The 17,253-nt window shown below is 32.5% G+C and overlaps 1 protein-coding gene across 2 annotated transcripts in view; it reads right to left on the bottom strand.

Annotated features, from left to right (window-relative positions):
* KIAA1468 (KIAA1468 ortholog) overlaps positions 1-17,253 on the bottom strand; it is a 95,279-nt gene that overhangs the window by 56,128 nt on the left and 21,898 nt on the right. For both annotated transcript variants that reach the window (XM_006913714.3, XM_006913715.3), the window contains exons 3-10: positions 12,715-12,786; positions 12,548-12,603; positions 12,334-12,447; positions 6,626-6,829; positions 6,429-6,520; positions 5,504-5,797; positions 2,824-2,899; positions 1,717-1,812 (exon numbers count right to left, since the gene is read on the bottom strand). In XM_006913714.3, the coding sequence (XP_006913776.1) occupies positions 1,717-1,812; positions 2,824-2,899; positions 5,504-5,797; positions 6,429-6,520; positions 6,626-6,829; positions 12,334-12,447; positions 12,548-12,603; positions 12,715-12,786 (1,004 nt within the window). The remainder of the gene's footprint in view (positions 1-1,716; positions 1,813-2,823; positions 2,900-5,503; positions 5,798-6,428; positions 6,521-6,625; positions 6,830-12,333; positions 12,448-12,547; positions 12,604-12,714; positions 12,787-17,253) is intronic.

The raw sequence follows: 17,253 nt of genomic DNA, 5'->3' as shown, positions 1-17,253 counted from the left end.
TGGTTTCATGTAAACCAAGACAGATTTCATTATTTACCAATTCAATTTTGAGGGAATACAACTTTAGTATATTATAAATAATAAATTTTCTGATAAAGCAGTATAAGGTACAAATAATTAAATAAAGATAAATGATCAAGTCTTCGCGAAATTATAAGTATGTATTTTTTAAATATAAAAAACTTAAAATCAGCCAGAAAAGTAAACATCATAACATGAATAAAATACACATGTGTATATGTATATGTATGTGTATATATGTTTATACATATATTTATATATATATCTGATTACTGATGATGCAAATTTAAAAATACTTCATGCAGTCCATACAGGTTTTAGTGGCAGAGTCTTTTATGATAAAAAAAAAAAAAAGAAAGAATGAAAATTAAATTAAAAAGCTTATACTGCATTTCATAACAATTAGGTTTCTGTGATATTTTAAAGATGATATTAAGAAAACATAGTAAGAGGGATGCAAACATTAATGCATTGCATGGATTATGTTACAAGCTAAAAAATAAAAAGGAGCTCAAACACCATTCTGCCAGGCAGAACTGCAAAACAGTCTGAAATTGGACACTGATCCTTCAAGACAGAAAATTTTCCATACTTATTAATATCTCACAACTATATTTAAATAATAGGTAAAAGCATCAGTAAGAAAAGTCATTTTTATTTTTTTAAAATTAAAAATGCCTGCCAGAATTAAAATTTTTAAAGCTCTACATATGTCTTCTTGAAGATCAGTACAAATTTCTTGTGCTAAACAGATAATTAAGGATAAGCTTTATATGGGTTTTGCCAATGCATTGTGTACCTATCATACTGTAGGTCCCATGAATTATGATTGAAATCAGTGGTAAATATTAAGAAGATAACAGAAGAAAGTTATTAATGATACATTCTAAAATATTCTTATTCTATTTTTTGTAAGAAATTTTGTGAACTGATAACTGATTTCATAAACTGAATAATTCAAATAAATAATTAAATTTATTTGCAAATAAATCATCCAGTGTCATTCAAACAACTTTTGATTAATCTTTTATTGGCTAAATATAACTATAAAAAGAACTTTCTACACTATGGCTTATCACATAGGCTATGTGTATTAGAATATATTTGCTATGGTATTATGGATATTTAAAGCATCTGTCATCAACAGGTTAGCTAAAGAAAAAGAAAAAAGATACTTTCAAATGTTATTGTAATCAATATTACAACTATCCTATCATCATCAGCATGATTATTGCCAAACAAATACAACAAAACTAACATTATAATAGGTAATTATAAGTACATTTAAAAAAAGAATTACATTTTTAGTTCCTGTTAATTTTCCATACAGAGTGTCTATTTCTGGAGACATATCTAGCAAATCACATCAAGAACAGAGAGAAATTAGTTAACTGGTAATGTGAAAAACAGACAGTGTTCACAGCACATAAATGGACCTACAGTAATAGTTAGTGTTGCACAAGCTAATGATGCTTTAAGCAAAATGGAACAACGTGAATACCATGCAGTTTTACTGAACTCACCTGACAGAGGTGTAAAACCATTCTCTAGGAGCAGAGATGCATGCACAAAAGTAAGAATATGATTGCAAGTAATAGACTTTAACAAAATAAAAACATAAGACTAAACTTCAAAATGACAAAAAATGGACAACACGATGAGATTACTGTAATGAAATACTTTCGTGTGTCTTACCTCTCTCTTTGCTAACAGCACGTTAGGAACGATGTGTGGTAGGCAGCGTCCCAGCATTAACATGACACTTTTCTCACTGTCTGCAATCCGAGACACCTGGAAAACCAAAGAATTAATAAATGATGACAGTGCTGAACTGTGTGGGATGGTACCTATAGTTCATTCTTTAGACCTTGACACCTCTGCTCCAAATATGCATCCAAAATTATACCTTACAATGATGATGAAAACAACAACTGTGTTCCCAAATGGGACAAACATTTCTGTAGGCTAGAAGTGGATTTAAAACATCTGTAAGAAGCAAGGGTGAAACCTAGGAGGCCTACAATGCCTCAGTTCTGGGAGCGAGTAGGGATAACACAGGATCGGGGCAGCTTCAATAGCATTTCTTTAGTTCTTGAAAAGATGCTCACAAATCTCTGGCTAAGGAGATCATTTGTATGATGAAGCTGCATGCAAGGGGAGGCCAGAGAAGCCTGACCCAGTCTTACAAGAGGATTGCCAGAACTGCATTCAAACCATCCTCTAGCTTTTTCATATTCTCAGTGACATTGTGGGACAGAAGCCAGGAGAGGTCAAGCGGAATCAACCATAAAACAGCCAGAAAGGGAGGAGTGAGTATAAAGACAGGAGAAAAAAATAAAATAAAATAACTTCTCAAGATGAGTCTGAAATAACAACTACAAAGCACTTGAGGAAAACTAGTCTGGGAGTTAAGAAACTCAGCAATTAAAGACAATTACTCCTAATGAAATAAAAATAATGGAGTGACCTAAAAAGAACTGAAATATAAACAATATCTACACCTATGTTGGTTTTCTGAATTATATTAAAGAGAGTCATATAACCATATGTTAGTAGACATAACAAATTAAAAATAGGCCACAAAAAGTCACTTTAATACCAAACAAAGCTTTAATCCAAAGAGTAGAAATAATGAAATACCATCCTTAAAAGTTAAAAATTTTAGAAACTATTTCTTAGAGCATTATTTTAAATAATACATTTGTATTTGAAATAGAGTATTAGCACAGATGTTTTTAGATGAGATACTATGAAGAAACTGAATGTTTTAAGAAAGTTACAAGAATATCTGGTATAATTTACCTCTGATCCTAAACGACTATCTGCTGACATGCGACAAAAAGAGAGTAGAGCTTGGTGGAAAGCAGGAGACAATTTCCTAGAAGAAAAGAGTGGATGAAAAGGGGACAATACTCAGCAGTTACACAGGCATTCAAGGACAAAATAAGTTACATGTTATCACTCCAATTCTTGCATTAATCTTGACCCATGAGTGTTAACTGGATTTCTCAGCCACCAATGACTTGATGGGCATCTCACTGCAGAATTATATAAGGAAAAAAAGTCAGTAAGAACAGCTGATGTTAAAGTAGCTTGATGTTATATGAATAAATGGCCCATAGATGATGTGGATCAAACCTGAAGTGGCACTTGCAGGTCAATGACTATAGAAAGTATTTGCGAAATCTGAAATGAGGACTTTTTTCTCCTCAGTTCTCATAGTCCCAGAAGGGTAAACAGTGATGTAAAGGGTGATCTGGTATAATGCTGAGAGGAATTAAAGTTTTGCAGATTTATATAATGCTGATGATAAACCTTAATATTAGAAATCCACATAAAAGAAGTAAAATTTAAGATAAGTAAAGGAGAGGCTCATTCAATATTCATGGCATATTTTAAAGAAAGTATTTTTATAATTGAAAATATTTGTCTATTTATGTTTCTATACAACATCGGTCTCTATGTAGTAGTATTCGTACAATTGTAACTATGATTTGTACCGTATGTGTTCAATCTACGAAGAAAAGAGCTAACACCAAAAGTTATGCAATAAAAGTTATTTAATGTAAACCACAAAGTGGCACTCAGTAATTCCTCTGATTATAGAGTGAGCTTGTTTGCTCATTTATATTTCCCTTCCCACATTCTTTTAGTGGTGGGAGGCAGAATCCATGCAATTGCCCAGGCCAGAAACCTCTAATCTGCCTTTATACTTTCCTTTCTTTTAACCTCAAATTCAATCAATCTTTTACCTTCTAACTACCTTGCAAATCTATCCACTTTTTTTCAACACAGGACAGGCCACATTTTTTACTCGGATTTTTCTAATATATAACCTGTAAGACTCCTTTCCTCCAGTCTTGCTACCCTCCAACTACCTCTACTGCAGAGTACTCTTTCTAAAACTTGGATACCATCATGTGCCAACTCTTCAAAATGAGAGAGCTTACAAAACTGAGCCTTTGCTTAATTCTCCACCTTCATCTTCTGTCATTCTTCTCAGTTGCATTCTTTGCTTAAACCTTAGTAAATTCTTTTTAGTTCCCCAAATGCACGCATGGTGTTCTCCTAGCACAAGCTGTCCTCTCTTAGTGGGGACACTCTTCCCCTTATCTCTTTGCCTGGTTAACTCCCACTTAATTGTCAGGTCTCAGGTTAGAGAACATTTCTTCCCGAAACCTTTCCTGATGACTAGGTCAGGTACACTGAGAGTGTGTTCCCAGAGCAAGCTGAACTTCTCTTATATTACCACGTTTCATACTTTATTATAATTGTCTGATTGTTGGTCTCTCTCATACTGTAAGGTTTGTGACTGAAGGGATTACTCTATGTTTTATTTACTATAATAATATTCCTGTTAACACTGCCTGGCACATAGTTGGGAGCTAAAAAATTGGCTGAACAAATTGAACAATCATCTTCCTCCACAGAGTGGCTTTGGAATATCAAAGGAGATACATGGAAGTACTCCGAAATACTAAACGCTGTTATCGTTCACTTTCATAACAGATTTTTATGACTATATCTTATTCATATTAGAATAAATACACTTTAAGAACTAGGCTACATCTATTTCAATTTTTATAAGTTCCATAATACCTAAAGAAAAAACATACCCAGTGGGTACAAAAATTTGTGGTTCATTAGTGGAAATATTTGCTTAAAAAAATTCAAATACTTCTCACTAATAATGAGTTCCTATAAGTCTAAAACAAATTAGTCACACTTTCCTCTTATATCCAACACTGGGTATAACATCCCTCTGTTTAATAGGAGGAGGAAGCATGACTTTGTGGCCCACAGTGCACAACAGGATATTTGTGAGGATTAAATAAGTGAGTATACATAAAACATTTAGAACTGTGCCCGACATATTAAAAAGAACTCAGTAAATATTTCTTTCTTAAAATTATTTACATTGTAAAATAAAATTTTAATTGTATTTTGTATCCTTGGCACTAGAAAACATGATCACCAAGGGCAGGGACCATGCTGAGTTTAATCACTGCGACCCCATAAAAATGAAATAAATGAATTAAGAGACTATTAATGATACATTATTAGTAATGGAAGCAGACACAGAAAAAAAGACTAAGAGCAGAAACTGTTCTTTATCACAGGCAACTACGCAGAACCAAAACCTCTTCTGAGTCTGAAAATAACTGAAGAATAGAGAAAAGGTAAAAATCACAGCGTCAAGTGTTTGCAGCACATAGTAACATATGTGTTATTTATGGGTTTAAATACTCAGCTAAGATAGAACCTATGCCATTTATGGTTTATGCCTTTTTAATGCAATTTAACTTAGCAATTACTTTGTGATTTTTTTTGTGACGTGTAACTTTGCTATGTGTTAACCCCAAGGTAAAAATTCATATCTCTGGTCTGTAGAAGCAGTTCTAATAAGAACTGAAGCTCTTCCAGTGTGACGAAGCACTAAACAGCTGAAAGATGTATTCCAAAATATAAGATGCACACTAACCTGTTGGGTTTATCAAAATGGACTGTGTTTTTCCTCGATGGAGAAGAAGAAGGCATTCCTTCTCTTTCTCTCCTGGGTAAAGAGTTTGGGACAGTCTCTTTAGGAGTGGTGGAATCAACCTCATCTGATTCTGAAAGATGGATATCCTTGTTTTTTCCCTCGTCTGAATTATTTATAACTGGATTCTGTCCACTGTCTTCAGAGTCTTTGTGAAGAGACTGATCTAAAGAAGGTTGAACAGAGTCACAAACTACTGGGACAGCAAAGTGTTCACTTTTGAGAAAGTCCATTTCACTGTAGAAAGAAAGAAAAATTATCAGACATTAATTGTTTTTAAAAAACTTTGGCAATAACATAAATCTCATAATGGGTTTAATGCCTTAAAAGTTTAAAATATTAATAGAAAATGGTTTGACAACTGGTTAATCTTTTCCGTAGCATATACAGTGATGCTTCGTATACCTTAACTGTAGCCACAAACTTTCACCAAAGAAGAATAAAATTGGCCTTATAAACTCTCCCCTTGATTAGTACTTAACTTTCATTTCTTCATTGCAAAATGAAGATAATTTCATCTAACCCACAGGATTAGTCAAAGAATTAAATGAAATAATAAATGAGAAATGTGTTTAACACTAACGTGAAGGAGTTATTTTATTCATATTGACAGGACTGAGGGGGAGTAAAAATACTTATTCTTAGGTTCCAAGATATAATTGTAAGATCACTACAATGGTTTAATAATCTTTTTTGGGGGAAAAAAAGGACATATTAAATATATAAAGCATTATAAGATTTTCTCTCAGAAGCTTTATAATGTGAAAAATTATGTCTGACAACTGAGATGTTATTTTGTGTATTTATATAACTACCGATTTCTTTTAAAAATTTAAAGTTTTTTAAGAAATGATGATTAAATACTAACCTTTCAAGTCTTCTGATTTGTTCCATCAAAGACCATTTCTCACTATTTAATAAACTAATTTTATCTTCTAATTTCTGTACTAGCAAGGAGTTCTAAAATCAAAACAGGAGAAAAAGAGAAACTCAAGATCTCATAATACGTTTTTACGTATCTTAAAATATTTGGGGGGACTTGATTAGTTAGGTAATACCTCTTACCTCTACAGTTTGAGGAGTTCCAAGAGGTGGAGGAAGGTTGCTTAAAATCGGTGTGAGGGCCTCTAATTCATCCTCTTCTACTCCGCTGGCCACATCCACAAGGTCTTTTCCTGTCACCTGATGATTTCCAAAATCTCGGTAGAGTTGCAGTAAGTCTGGAGGTTTCGGAATGTTTAACCCTACATCATCCCATAGTTCAAAATCCTAAAAGATAAAAAATAATTATATAAAAAACAATCTGAGGTGATTTTATCCTGTGTTTTTGAGATATATTTTATTCCTTATTGCTAATCTTTGTCTATTGCTAATATCTTGAAAACTCAATATAATCATAATTTTGTTATAATATTAGAATATATGTTCTAAGTATAAGTAAATATCGTTCATAAACTTATTTTTACATCTTCCATGTCCAGTATTATTCTTGTAAGTTTCCTGCTATTCTAGGTAAACAGGTTTAACTATCTTAGACGTCAAGATGTTGCACATACAATCTTTTCATTAAATCTCTCAAAAATGCAAACTATCAACTTTAAAGCTTGTGTCAACTTTCAAGATGATAAAATATGCTTAAATATTTGTATTAAGTCAAAGAACATGTCTAGATTTAAGAAGTCTTACTTCATAAGTTGTACCTATTATCTATAAGTAAGCTAAGTGATGACATTAACTTTGTTCTTCCTTTTTTATTATTCTAACCTATATATATTCAGTGTAATCTCTGGTGGGTAAGCGAGCAATTTAATCTGCTTGCTTTTTTTGCTGTAGCTGTTCGACTCTCGTTTATAGTAAAATAAATGCTTCTGGCAACTTCTAGAAACCAATAGTTACTCTTAGATTTGTTGTGTAGGAATTATTCTTGCTAGTTTGACACAATTTTATTATTAAAGTACAAAAAAGCATAGCACCTCAAGCATTCTATGGGCAAAGATTTTTAAAAGAGATTTATAAAGTTCCAGAGTAATCAATCACAGGCAAATACATTGGCCTACCAGTCTCTCTTCCTTTAATACATCAAAACTTAGTACTAATTTGATGTCTTATAATTTGTTTTTGGTTTATATTTATTTGACTGTTTTAAATGTGATACTCAAGCCTTTAAGGGCTCAATGAATGGGAACAGTTATTACTGAGAGTTAAATCTGAGGCAGATATAAGACAGGTATTTAAAATGGGGGCTTTGGAGAAAACCAAACCCAAGTATGAAATTCATATCTGTTTCCTCTTACTACTGTTATAAATTAATTTGAAACAAACAGGTCATCTGTGAGATGGGTATAATACTTACCTCTTAGGGTTTTATTAAGGATAAAATAAAATGTATAAAATGTATATTAAATCATTAATACAGTGCTTGGCCTCTGAGAACTCAACAAATTTAATCTTTTAAAAAATTATTAAATGAATATTACAGATATTATTCAAATGTCCATGTATCCATCTATATTCATTCAGTATTTATTAGATATCAACCCTTTGCTTAGAACCAGGGATAAAAATACTGTCGCCATTCATGGACTTTCACAGTTAAAGAGTGGGGACATACAGAAATAGGTAGAATCTAAATATCACAGGTATTATGACTGAAGAACTGTTCAGAATTCAGAGACGAGTCAATTTCTGTCTCGAAGTGTCGGGGGGAGGGTAAGGTAAGGTTTCTGGAAGCTGACGACAACTCTCTCAGAAAAGGTTTAGGTACTTACGGGGAAGATAGCAATGCAAGGACGGGGGAACTAATTATTTCACAGGCAAAGAGAAGAATGAGCAAAAATACAAAGCTCCAAATGAACCAGATATGTTCAGGGAGATGCGAGCCCTTCTGTTTGGCATGATTATAATTAAGAGGTAAAGATAATGCTGAAGAGGCTGGTAGAAGAATAAGCTAAAAAGAAAGTCGAGTGGGCATATAAATTTAGAATTGACAAGGAAGGAGTTAAAGCAGAAGACAGAGAGATGACTGATGTAAAAAACAGGGAGAGATTAGGGAAGCGGAGACAATATGGTGAAAAAACAGATTAGTGGGAGCAAGACAGTGACAAAGCCCAGAGCATGGCAGCGGGAGCATGGCAGTTTCCTACAGTGGAGTATAGAGCTTCTGGTATTAGATTATAATACCTACTTGAAAAGGAGAAGAAACAGGGTCCTCAGTGAAAAGACGTTTTACTTAAGGCAAAAAGGACATTCTGAGGAGAAGTTGAAAATATAGAAAGTTTACTTCTGATTAAATAAAAGTTTCAAATAGCGTAATAGAAAGAAAAGATGGGAAGTAAATCAGTCATAGAAGAACTGGCAGAGGGAAGCGAAGAGCAGTATGACAATGAATGTATGCAGATAAAAATATGAGAAAACTATCAATAAATATTTATTAAGTGCTTTTCATATATGCAGATACAGAGATGAACAAGGGATTCTATTAGCTTCAAGGAGCTTATAGTCTAGTCGAGGAGACGAGAGATAATTCGAGGTAATGACAAGTACCATATAGAGGATAAATGAAGGTATATGATGGAAAATAAAACAGGGTAAAAAGTCTTACTTTTTGGCCAGAGGTTGAATGTGAGAGCAGTGAGGGCTTTAGATAGCACTGATTTCAGGCCAGTTGAAATAAGCACTAAATGTTCCTATAGTTAAAGAACAGGTTATTGACAAACACTTCCAATGCTTTTCTTTTAGAAAAAAAAAAAAAAAAATCAGCTTTACTGAGGTATAATTAAAATATAATAAACTGCACAAGTGAAATGAATCCACGAGCTAATTTAAAATGTATAATTTGCTAAATTTTGACATACGTGTACACCCCTGAATAGATCATCACAATGAAGAAGAGAAACTTGTTCATTCCCAAGTTTTCTCTGATCCCTTTGTCATCCTTCCCTCTGTTCCTCACACCCGCCCTGTTGCTAGGCAAATACTGGTCTATTTTCTTTACATTTCTAGAATTTTATATAAATAGAATCATACAGTAAGTACCCTGTCTGGTTTCTTTCATTCGGATTAATGATTTTCAGATTAATCCATACCACATCTATCAGTAGTTCATTCCTTTTTATTGCCAAGTAGTATTTCACTGTAAAGATACAAGGTTTTTTATCCGATCACCTGTTCTTTGCATTTGGTTGGATTCCCAGATTTTAGCTATTTTACATAAAACTGCTATGTATATTGTGTAGGAGTCTATGCTTTCATTTCTCTTCGATTGTAATATCTAGAAATGGAATGCCAGGTCATATAGATGATGAATGTCTTAACTTTTTAAAGAAACTGTCAAAATGTGTTATGAAGTGACTGTACCATTTTACATTCCCACCAGCAATGATGACACTTCTAGTTGCTTAACATCCTTGCCAAGACTTGGTACAGTCTTAGTTAGATGCTCTAGTGTGTTGTAGTATTGCAATATATGTTCTTTGTTGAAATATCTGTTTAAATCTTTTATCCATTGTTTTAAAAATTAGGTTGTTTTGCTATTATTGAGTTTATATGCTGGATACAAGTCTTTTATCAATATGTACTTGTAAATATTTCACTCAATCTATGGCTTATCTTTTCATTTGCTTCAAAGTGGCTTTCAAAGAGCAGACATTATTAATTTCGATGAGAAAAAATATGTTGAAAAACATCATGCTTTTGGTGTCATATCTAAGAAATCTGTTTACCTTTCAAAGTTAAATATATTTTTCCCATGTTTTCTTCTAGAAGCCTTATAGCTTTAGAATTTACATTTAAGTCTATGATCTATTTGAATTAATTTTTGTATTTGGTGTGATATATGGTTTGAAGTTTGTTTAGGGGTAGGGCTTATGAATATCAAAATATTTCAGCACCAAATGTTAAAAAAGACTATTCCTTCTATATGGAATTTACTTGGCATTTTGTCAAATCAAAAGATCACCTATGTGTAAGTCAATCTCTTCATTCTCTATCATGGTCTATTAACCTATTTGTCTATCTTTATGCCAATAAGACTGTCTCATCTACAAAATATTGAAGTCAGGTACTTCAAATTCCTCCAACTTTGTCTTTCTTTATTAAAGTTTTTTTTGGGGCCTATAGTGTTAGGTTCTTTTCATTTCCATACAAATTTTGGAATAAACTAATTAATCTCTAAAAAAATGCTGGTGAGGTTTTGACTGAGATTGTACTGAAAATAAAAATCAATTTGGGAAACTGATACTTTGACAACATTGAATTCTCTGACCTCTGAGCGCAATACTTCATTTACATCTTCTTTAGTTTCTCTCAGCATATATAATGGTTTTCAGAGGACAAGCCTTATCAGGTTTATCTCTAAGTATTCCTCTTTTTTGATACTCTATAAATACTATTTTAAAATTTCAATTTCTAATTTTTGTTAGCATACAGAAATACAATTGATTTTTGTTTACTGATCTTGTATCTTACAACCTCACTAAAATCAATGATTAGTTTTAGCATCTTTTTTGGATGGTCCATAGGATTTTCTATATATACAATCATGCCATCAGTTAATAAAGACAATTTTACTTCTTCCTTTCCAAAAGGTGTGCCTTTCATTTCTTTCCCTTACCTGGTATTGGCTAAAATCTTCAGTACAAAGTTCAAGAGAAGTAGTGAGAGCAGACATCCTTGCTTTGTTCCTCATCTTTTACTGTTAAAGTATGATGTTAGTGATAGGTTTTCTATAAATGTCTTTTATGAGGTTGAGGAGATTTCTCTCTATTCCTAGTTTCTTTAAAGTTTTTATGGAGAAAGAAGTTTCGATTGTGTCAAATGCTTTTTTTGCATCTTCTGAGACGATCATATAACTTTTTTTTTTCTTTTAGTTTCTTAATATGGTGAGTCACAATGACTGATATTTGATATTAAATCAACCTTACATTCCTTAGATAAGCCATTCGGTCATGATGTGTTAGTCTTTTTACATGTTGTTGGATTTGATATGATAAAGTGTTACGTAGAATTGTTGTATAATGTTATGTAAAATGTTATGTACAATAACTGAGGGAGTAACTGAACTGTCACCTTCCTTAGAGAACGTCTATTTTTGCTAAATGATCCATGGGATATTTTATCGACCAATGGAATATATCTGATCTAAAATGATGGCCTCCTGATTTCTACATAATAAACTCTTTGGTATTGACCTTCTTAAGATGCAAGATGCAAATTAATCTATTAGCACTAAGAGTCAAAATATCACAGAGTTCGGAGATGACATTACAACAAGCCATCATTTCTTTGCTTACAACATTTTATCAGGAATGAGGTTCTAAAGTCGGCCCCTATTCAAACAAACATAACTTAATTCACTCTCATTCAAAATATTCTCTTAATTGCTATTATCTATCGTCTTAATTATTACAGTGCTACTGAAAAGGTTTTTAGGTAAACTTTTTATAAGTATACATTAATTTGTACTACCAAGTAAATGTTTAAAGTAAAACCCCAGCATATTCTATAAATACATGGAAATATGAGTAAGTTATATAGTTACTGGGGAGTTGTAAAAAGCTACCTGAAAAGAATAAGTCCTTATATAAAAAGAAGAAATATCTTTAAGTCAGTAGGATACTAGACTGGGTAGGTAAGGAAATGAGTTTGATAACTAGAGTTATAGAATTTTACTATATGTATAACTTTAAAAAGTTAAAGAAAGTAAATAAAAGAGAAAGTAAATACATTGTAAGTTAAAAAGGAAATGTATCATTGTTAAAAAAAAGTAACTGTACCTGATCATCATTTTCATCTGAAAAGGTTATTGATGTAAGCTTGTAGTTATTCTTCAATAAAAATTCATTGACTAAGAAGTTTAGAGCTCTCTTTTCAAGAGGTTTGATTGGCTCCTGGAGGCAAAATAAGATAACAAGACTATAAGGTTTCCTCCTTCAATATTCACGCTACCATTTTATGTGGAAGACACTTTTGGATCTACCATTCACCCACCTGAATTTCAGGACTTGATTTGTAATTTTTTCGTTCCTGTAAAGGAACTTCATGTTCTGGTGGAAGAAAATATAAATAATATTTTACTATTTTACATTTGAAAATATCTCAGCTACTTCTACATTGTCAAAGTAGAAAAAGTCTCAAAAAAGTTGTATGTACACCACCTGCAGCCTTTGTCAGGTTGGCTCGGAGGGCCTGAATGGTCTCCTTGGCTTTCCGTAGTTCAAACTCCAGGACTGGACAGGGATTTGGAATAAACACACACAGGCATCCAACCAAGAAAAGGGAAACAAAAATAAAAAAATAAAAAGCAAGGATGGGTATGAAAAAAAAATACAATTTGTATTGAAAACAGAAAGCATGCAATCTTTATGAATCTTGTGAACGCATGCAGCAGAGTTGATTTGCAAGCAAACTGGTGAATGTTTTCCATAGTTTTAGATTTCAGGGGACTACTGACAAAATGTTCTAGCTGTCTGACAAGGAATAGCTCTATTTAAAAAATAAAATCTATGGCATACTCTCATCTAGGTAAATAAAAATATTGGTAAGCCGGGTGCTTCTGTTTCACTCAGTCTAGGTAAAAAAAATGCAATGAGATGTTTTCAGGTGACAATTTTAGGGGAAAAGATAAAAATTAGATGAACTCCAAGCAAATATACTTAAAGAAGACCTTAGGAATTTAAAAATATATTATCTAGAATAATGCTATAAATCAATATATAAAAATGTTAGTGAATATATCCCTTCATTAAGATATTGAAGGAATATAGCTTAAATCTTTAACAAATGTTGGGCTACCTATAAATTTTTCTACATACAAGCGTGTTTTCTACAAACAAGCTTAGATATGTTAAACACATATCTAAAAAAAAGTTCCTAAGGGTTTATTTTAGTTTTCCTTTAAACCAAAGGGTAGAAATAGTTTGTCTTTTAATTTCTAATTAAGTTCATCCTAAAGCAAAGGATTGTGTACAATTCTAAAAGTATAGTTATCTAAGGATACTAAATAAAATTATTTAGAATTACAAAGTTTCTGATAACTGTTCAAATATAACGAAACTCAAAGATATCTCTTTTATCAGGGTCTGATTATAAGATAGACATTAATATTGGAAACATTTTAATAAGCTTTTAAAAATGTTTCATTATGAGCAAGATTTAACTGTATGTATCTTAAATGGAATTTTCTTTAAAATATATAAATACTACTCTAAAATATAAAGAAAGCCATTTCTGTGAAGTAAAGCTCTAGGAAAATTAAGTCATCTTTGTCACAACTGGATATTAAAAAATTATTATATTAAATAGTTCTGCATAAAAACTAGCTAATTAAATAAGTGATTTTTTCCTGATTGACTAATAAATAGAAAAAAGAAGATGGCAAATGAGATGTTATCAGAGACAACAAAGCTATAAAAATATATGGAAAAATTAGGATTCACTCAGTTTGCATATTTTCATTAAAAACTTAAGATGTAACTGAATCACTTCTAGTACATGAAGGCCAATTATTTTGATGCACAGAATTTCACTGCAGCAACAAGGAAGCACAACTAAAAATCAGATGACCTGTATGTAACTATTTCTTTTTCGGTAGTCAGCAATGCTGATCTGCAAACATTTCTGTGCAACAAAGTTAAAATATTTTCCCTAAAACATAACACTTCTGGAAACTCTGAGAGTCTATGTTTAAAGTTAGACTGCACAGGTTCAGTGTGTAAGGAAGAGAATAGGTTTACTTTTTTTTTTAATTTCAAAATTATAGGTAATTGATTTTGATTTAAAAATACTTAACTATATCTTAAGTAAAAAGAGTATACGTTTATGTTTCAGTATCACTTACAATTTACTAAGACATTACAGAACAATTGCAGATCAGAAATGCCCTGCACCAGAAGACAGAAATATGGAAAAAAAAAAAAATGAAAAAATGGTTAAAACACAAACTGTGAAAAACCAAATTCAACTGGCGAAAGTTTAGGTGACCAAGAGCAAAACACTGAATGATCAAGGCACAGAAAGCCAGAAAAACCCATGTCAGACGGCAAGAATTTAGATTTTTATGCACATATACATATACACTGCCAAATGTCATTAGAAGTTACCAATACTTTGAAAAGATAGTGCTTATCAAAATGAATTCACTCTGCTGCATGTTTCTTAATATAAACTTTAATATAAACTTTAAAAGACAGAGGCATATCTCTAAAGCTATAGCACGTCTCTATAAAGGCACGCTATAATTCAGTCATTCCAGTTACGTGAGTCATTCCAGTTACGTGAGAGTTTCACAAGAAAGGTCTGCACAGCTATATTTACACATACATGAATTTGTTTCATCTTTATTTAAAAAAATTGACTTAAAGCTTAAAATTACTATAAAAAGATACACTATACCAAACAACCTTTGAGTATTTTTCAAATATTATAATTCTTCATAAAAATGTTTGAGGATGTGTATGTTTTTAAAAAGCACCGTAGGAACCAATTATCAACCTGCTTAGTCCACTATCCCAACCCTCTAGCAGCTCGACCCTGCTGAATGCAGTTTTATTGGAACTAAAGTAACAGCTGCAAAGATGGGTATATTCTAATAATGCGTATTACAAATCTTACCAAAATAATGAATGATTAAGTCAGTGCAACCAATTCCAGATCAGTTGAAACAGTCGTTTCCCAACCAGGGTTGGATAATCTGGTATAACATCAGAGGTACTTGTGTGCTAAAAGATCATGCTCTCCTGACTTAGGAGACATACAACTGACTGACTATGTGGAAACAAAGTGAAGTGTTAAATTTCAAAGCAGAAAAAAAAAATCAATCTTTTGATACCACATCTCAATATATCACTACTATTATCTTGAAATATTTGCTAGTTTATTTCATTTTGGCACAAAACGCAAAATATTATTTTGGAAGATCTTTTCCATAACACTAATCAGTCAAGTATTTTTTTCATTCCCATTCCTGTTCACTACTGAAGAGTTCAAATCAATAAGGCTGAGTCAAGGACCATGCCACCTTATGGCACACATAAAACTGTCTTCTCTCAAGTCCTGGAATTTGTTTTTCTTCTGAATGTAAAATGATTTGACTTCATAATAAAATACCACTTCTCCATCTTTAACATTGATTTTATTATCTCGGGAACTTTTCTAGGAAAAGGAAAAATTCTCTTAATACTATGAGTTAGAGTAAAAATTTTTTTCCTAAAATTATACAAAAAGCTTAAGACAGTACCATCACCACTCCTTCTGGGTTTAGAGAATTCTCCTTGCCTTTTAGAGACTTCAGAAAGACATAGTACTGTTAGCCATGAGTTGGTAGATAGTGAGAAATAAATGATTGGAACCAAGATGCAATATCCATAGTTAGTAGACATTTAGTTTCCTATATTCATTTTAATGGAAAAAAAACTTCTTCTCCAAGCCTTAAAATAAATTCTTTCCAGTACTGTTCCTCCTGCTCAGGTTCTCTTACAGATTCCTCTATCACTCATCTCAGAGCTGGTGTTTCCCAGGGTGCCATCCTTGGCCCTTTACTTACTCTATACTCCACTGGAATGATATTCACTCTTATGATTTTAACTATCATAAATACTCTAAAGATTCAGAAACCTTTAAACCTTTTCCCCAAGATACAGACCTACTTAATAATTATCACCTGGCTATGCCCACTTGAATGTCTCATAAGTTCTGAATTCGATCCTATCCAAATGGATTTCATCAAATTCCTCTCAAATCTGCTCTCCCTCTTCCTGCAATCTCTTCCCATTTACGGTACCACTACCTACCCAGCTGCCTAAACAGAAAATCTACAGATTACTCCGCTTATCCCTTGCACTTTCTCCCACATTAATTAAATGTCCAAGCCATATTGATTCCAAATCTTGAGTAACCCTTTAAATAATCAACCATCTCAATTGTCTTTGCAACTCTCCTAGTTCAGACCTTTGTGATTTATCATATAAATTACAATGTACAACCATGTTAAGGGCCTGTCGCCTCTAAAGCCTCGTTGGAGCACGTATCCTGTACTGAATCATATAAAATTATAACTAAGATTTAAGTAAGGTTCAAAATAAGAAAAACAAAAGCACTGCTCATAGGAAGTACAAATAACTGTACTGGGGAAAAATATAATAAAAAGACAAATGGGCTTATTTAATCCTGGTAAAGCTAGATATGTATGCTGCAGGCCAACAGCAAAGAAATAAGAGGGCTCCTAATGCCGCTTCTTACCCAGGGCACAGGGCCAGGTTATCCCACAGGCAAAATCCTGAATGTTATTTTAGAAAGTCTACTAGATTATGTAAGCTTTATAATGGCTTCACATGTCTATTTTTTTTTTTTTTTAATTCTAGGAGTTTATTTTAGCCAAACTGACGACATGTGCAAGACCTCAAATGCTCCCATGCGTCTACTGAATATAAAGTAAGCACTCAAATATTTGTTGAATGAATGAGCATTCCAATACTTGATGTCATGTGTAATAAATCTGAAACATTACTGTCTCACCAGCTTTAAGGAGCATCTTTCCTGCAAATCAGAAAGCACAGTTTTTATAGTTCTCTAGATCCCAACATAAAAGTTAAGGTGTGAACTAGAGAAGTAACACAATAATAGGAAGAGACACAAGAACAACTAAAGTCAGAGATTCTGACGCTAAAAGATGGGTCATGTGAACCTGAGGCAGGAAT

This window comes from Pteropus alecto, unplaced genomic scaffold (genome assembly GCF_000325575.1).
Source record: "Pteropus alecto unplaced genomic scaffold, ASM32557v1 scaffold14, whole genome shotgun sequence".
NCBI lineage: Eukaryota > Metazoa > Chordata > Mammalia > Chiroptera > Pteropodidae > Pteropus > Pteropus alecto.
This window is presented reverse-complemented; position numbering and strand designations above follow the sequence as displayed.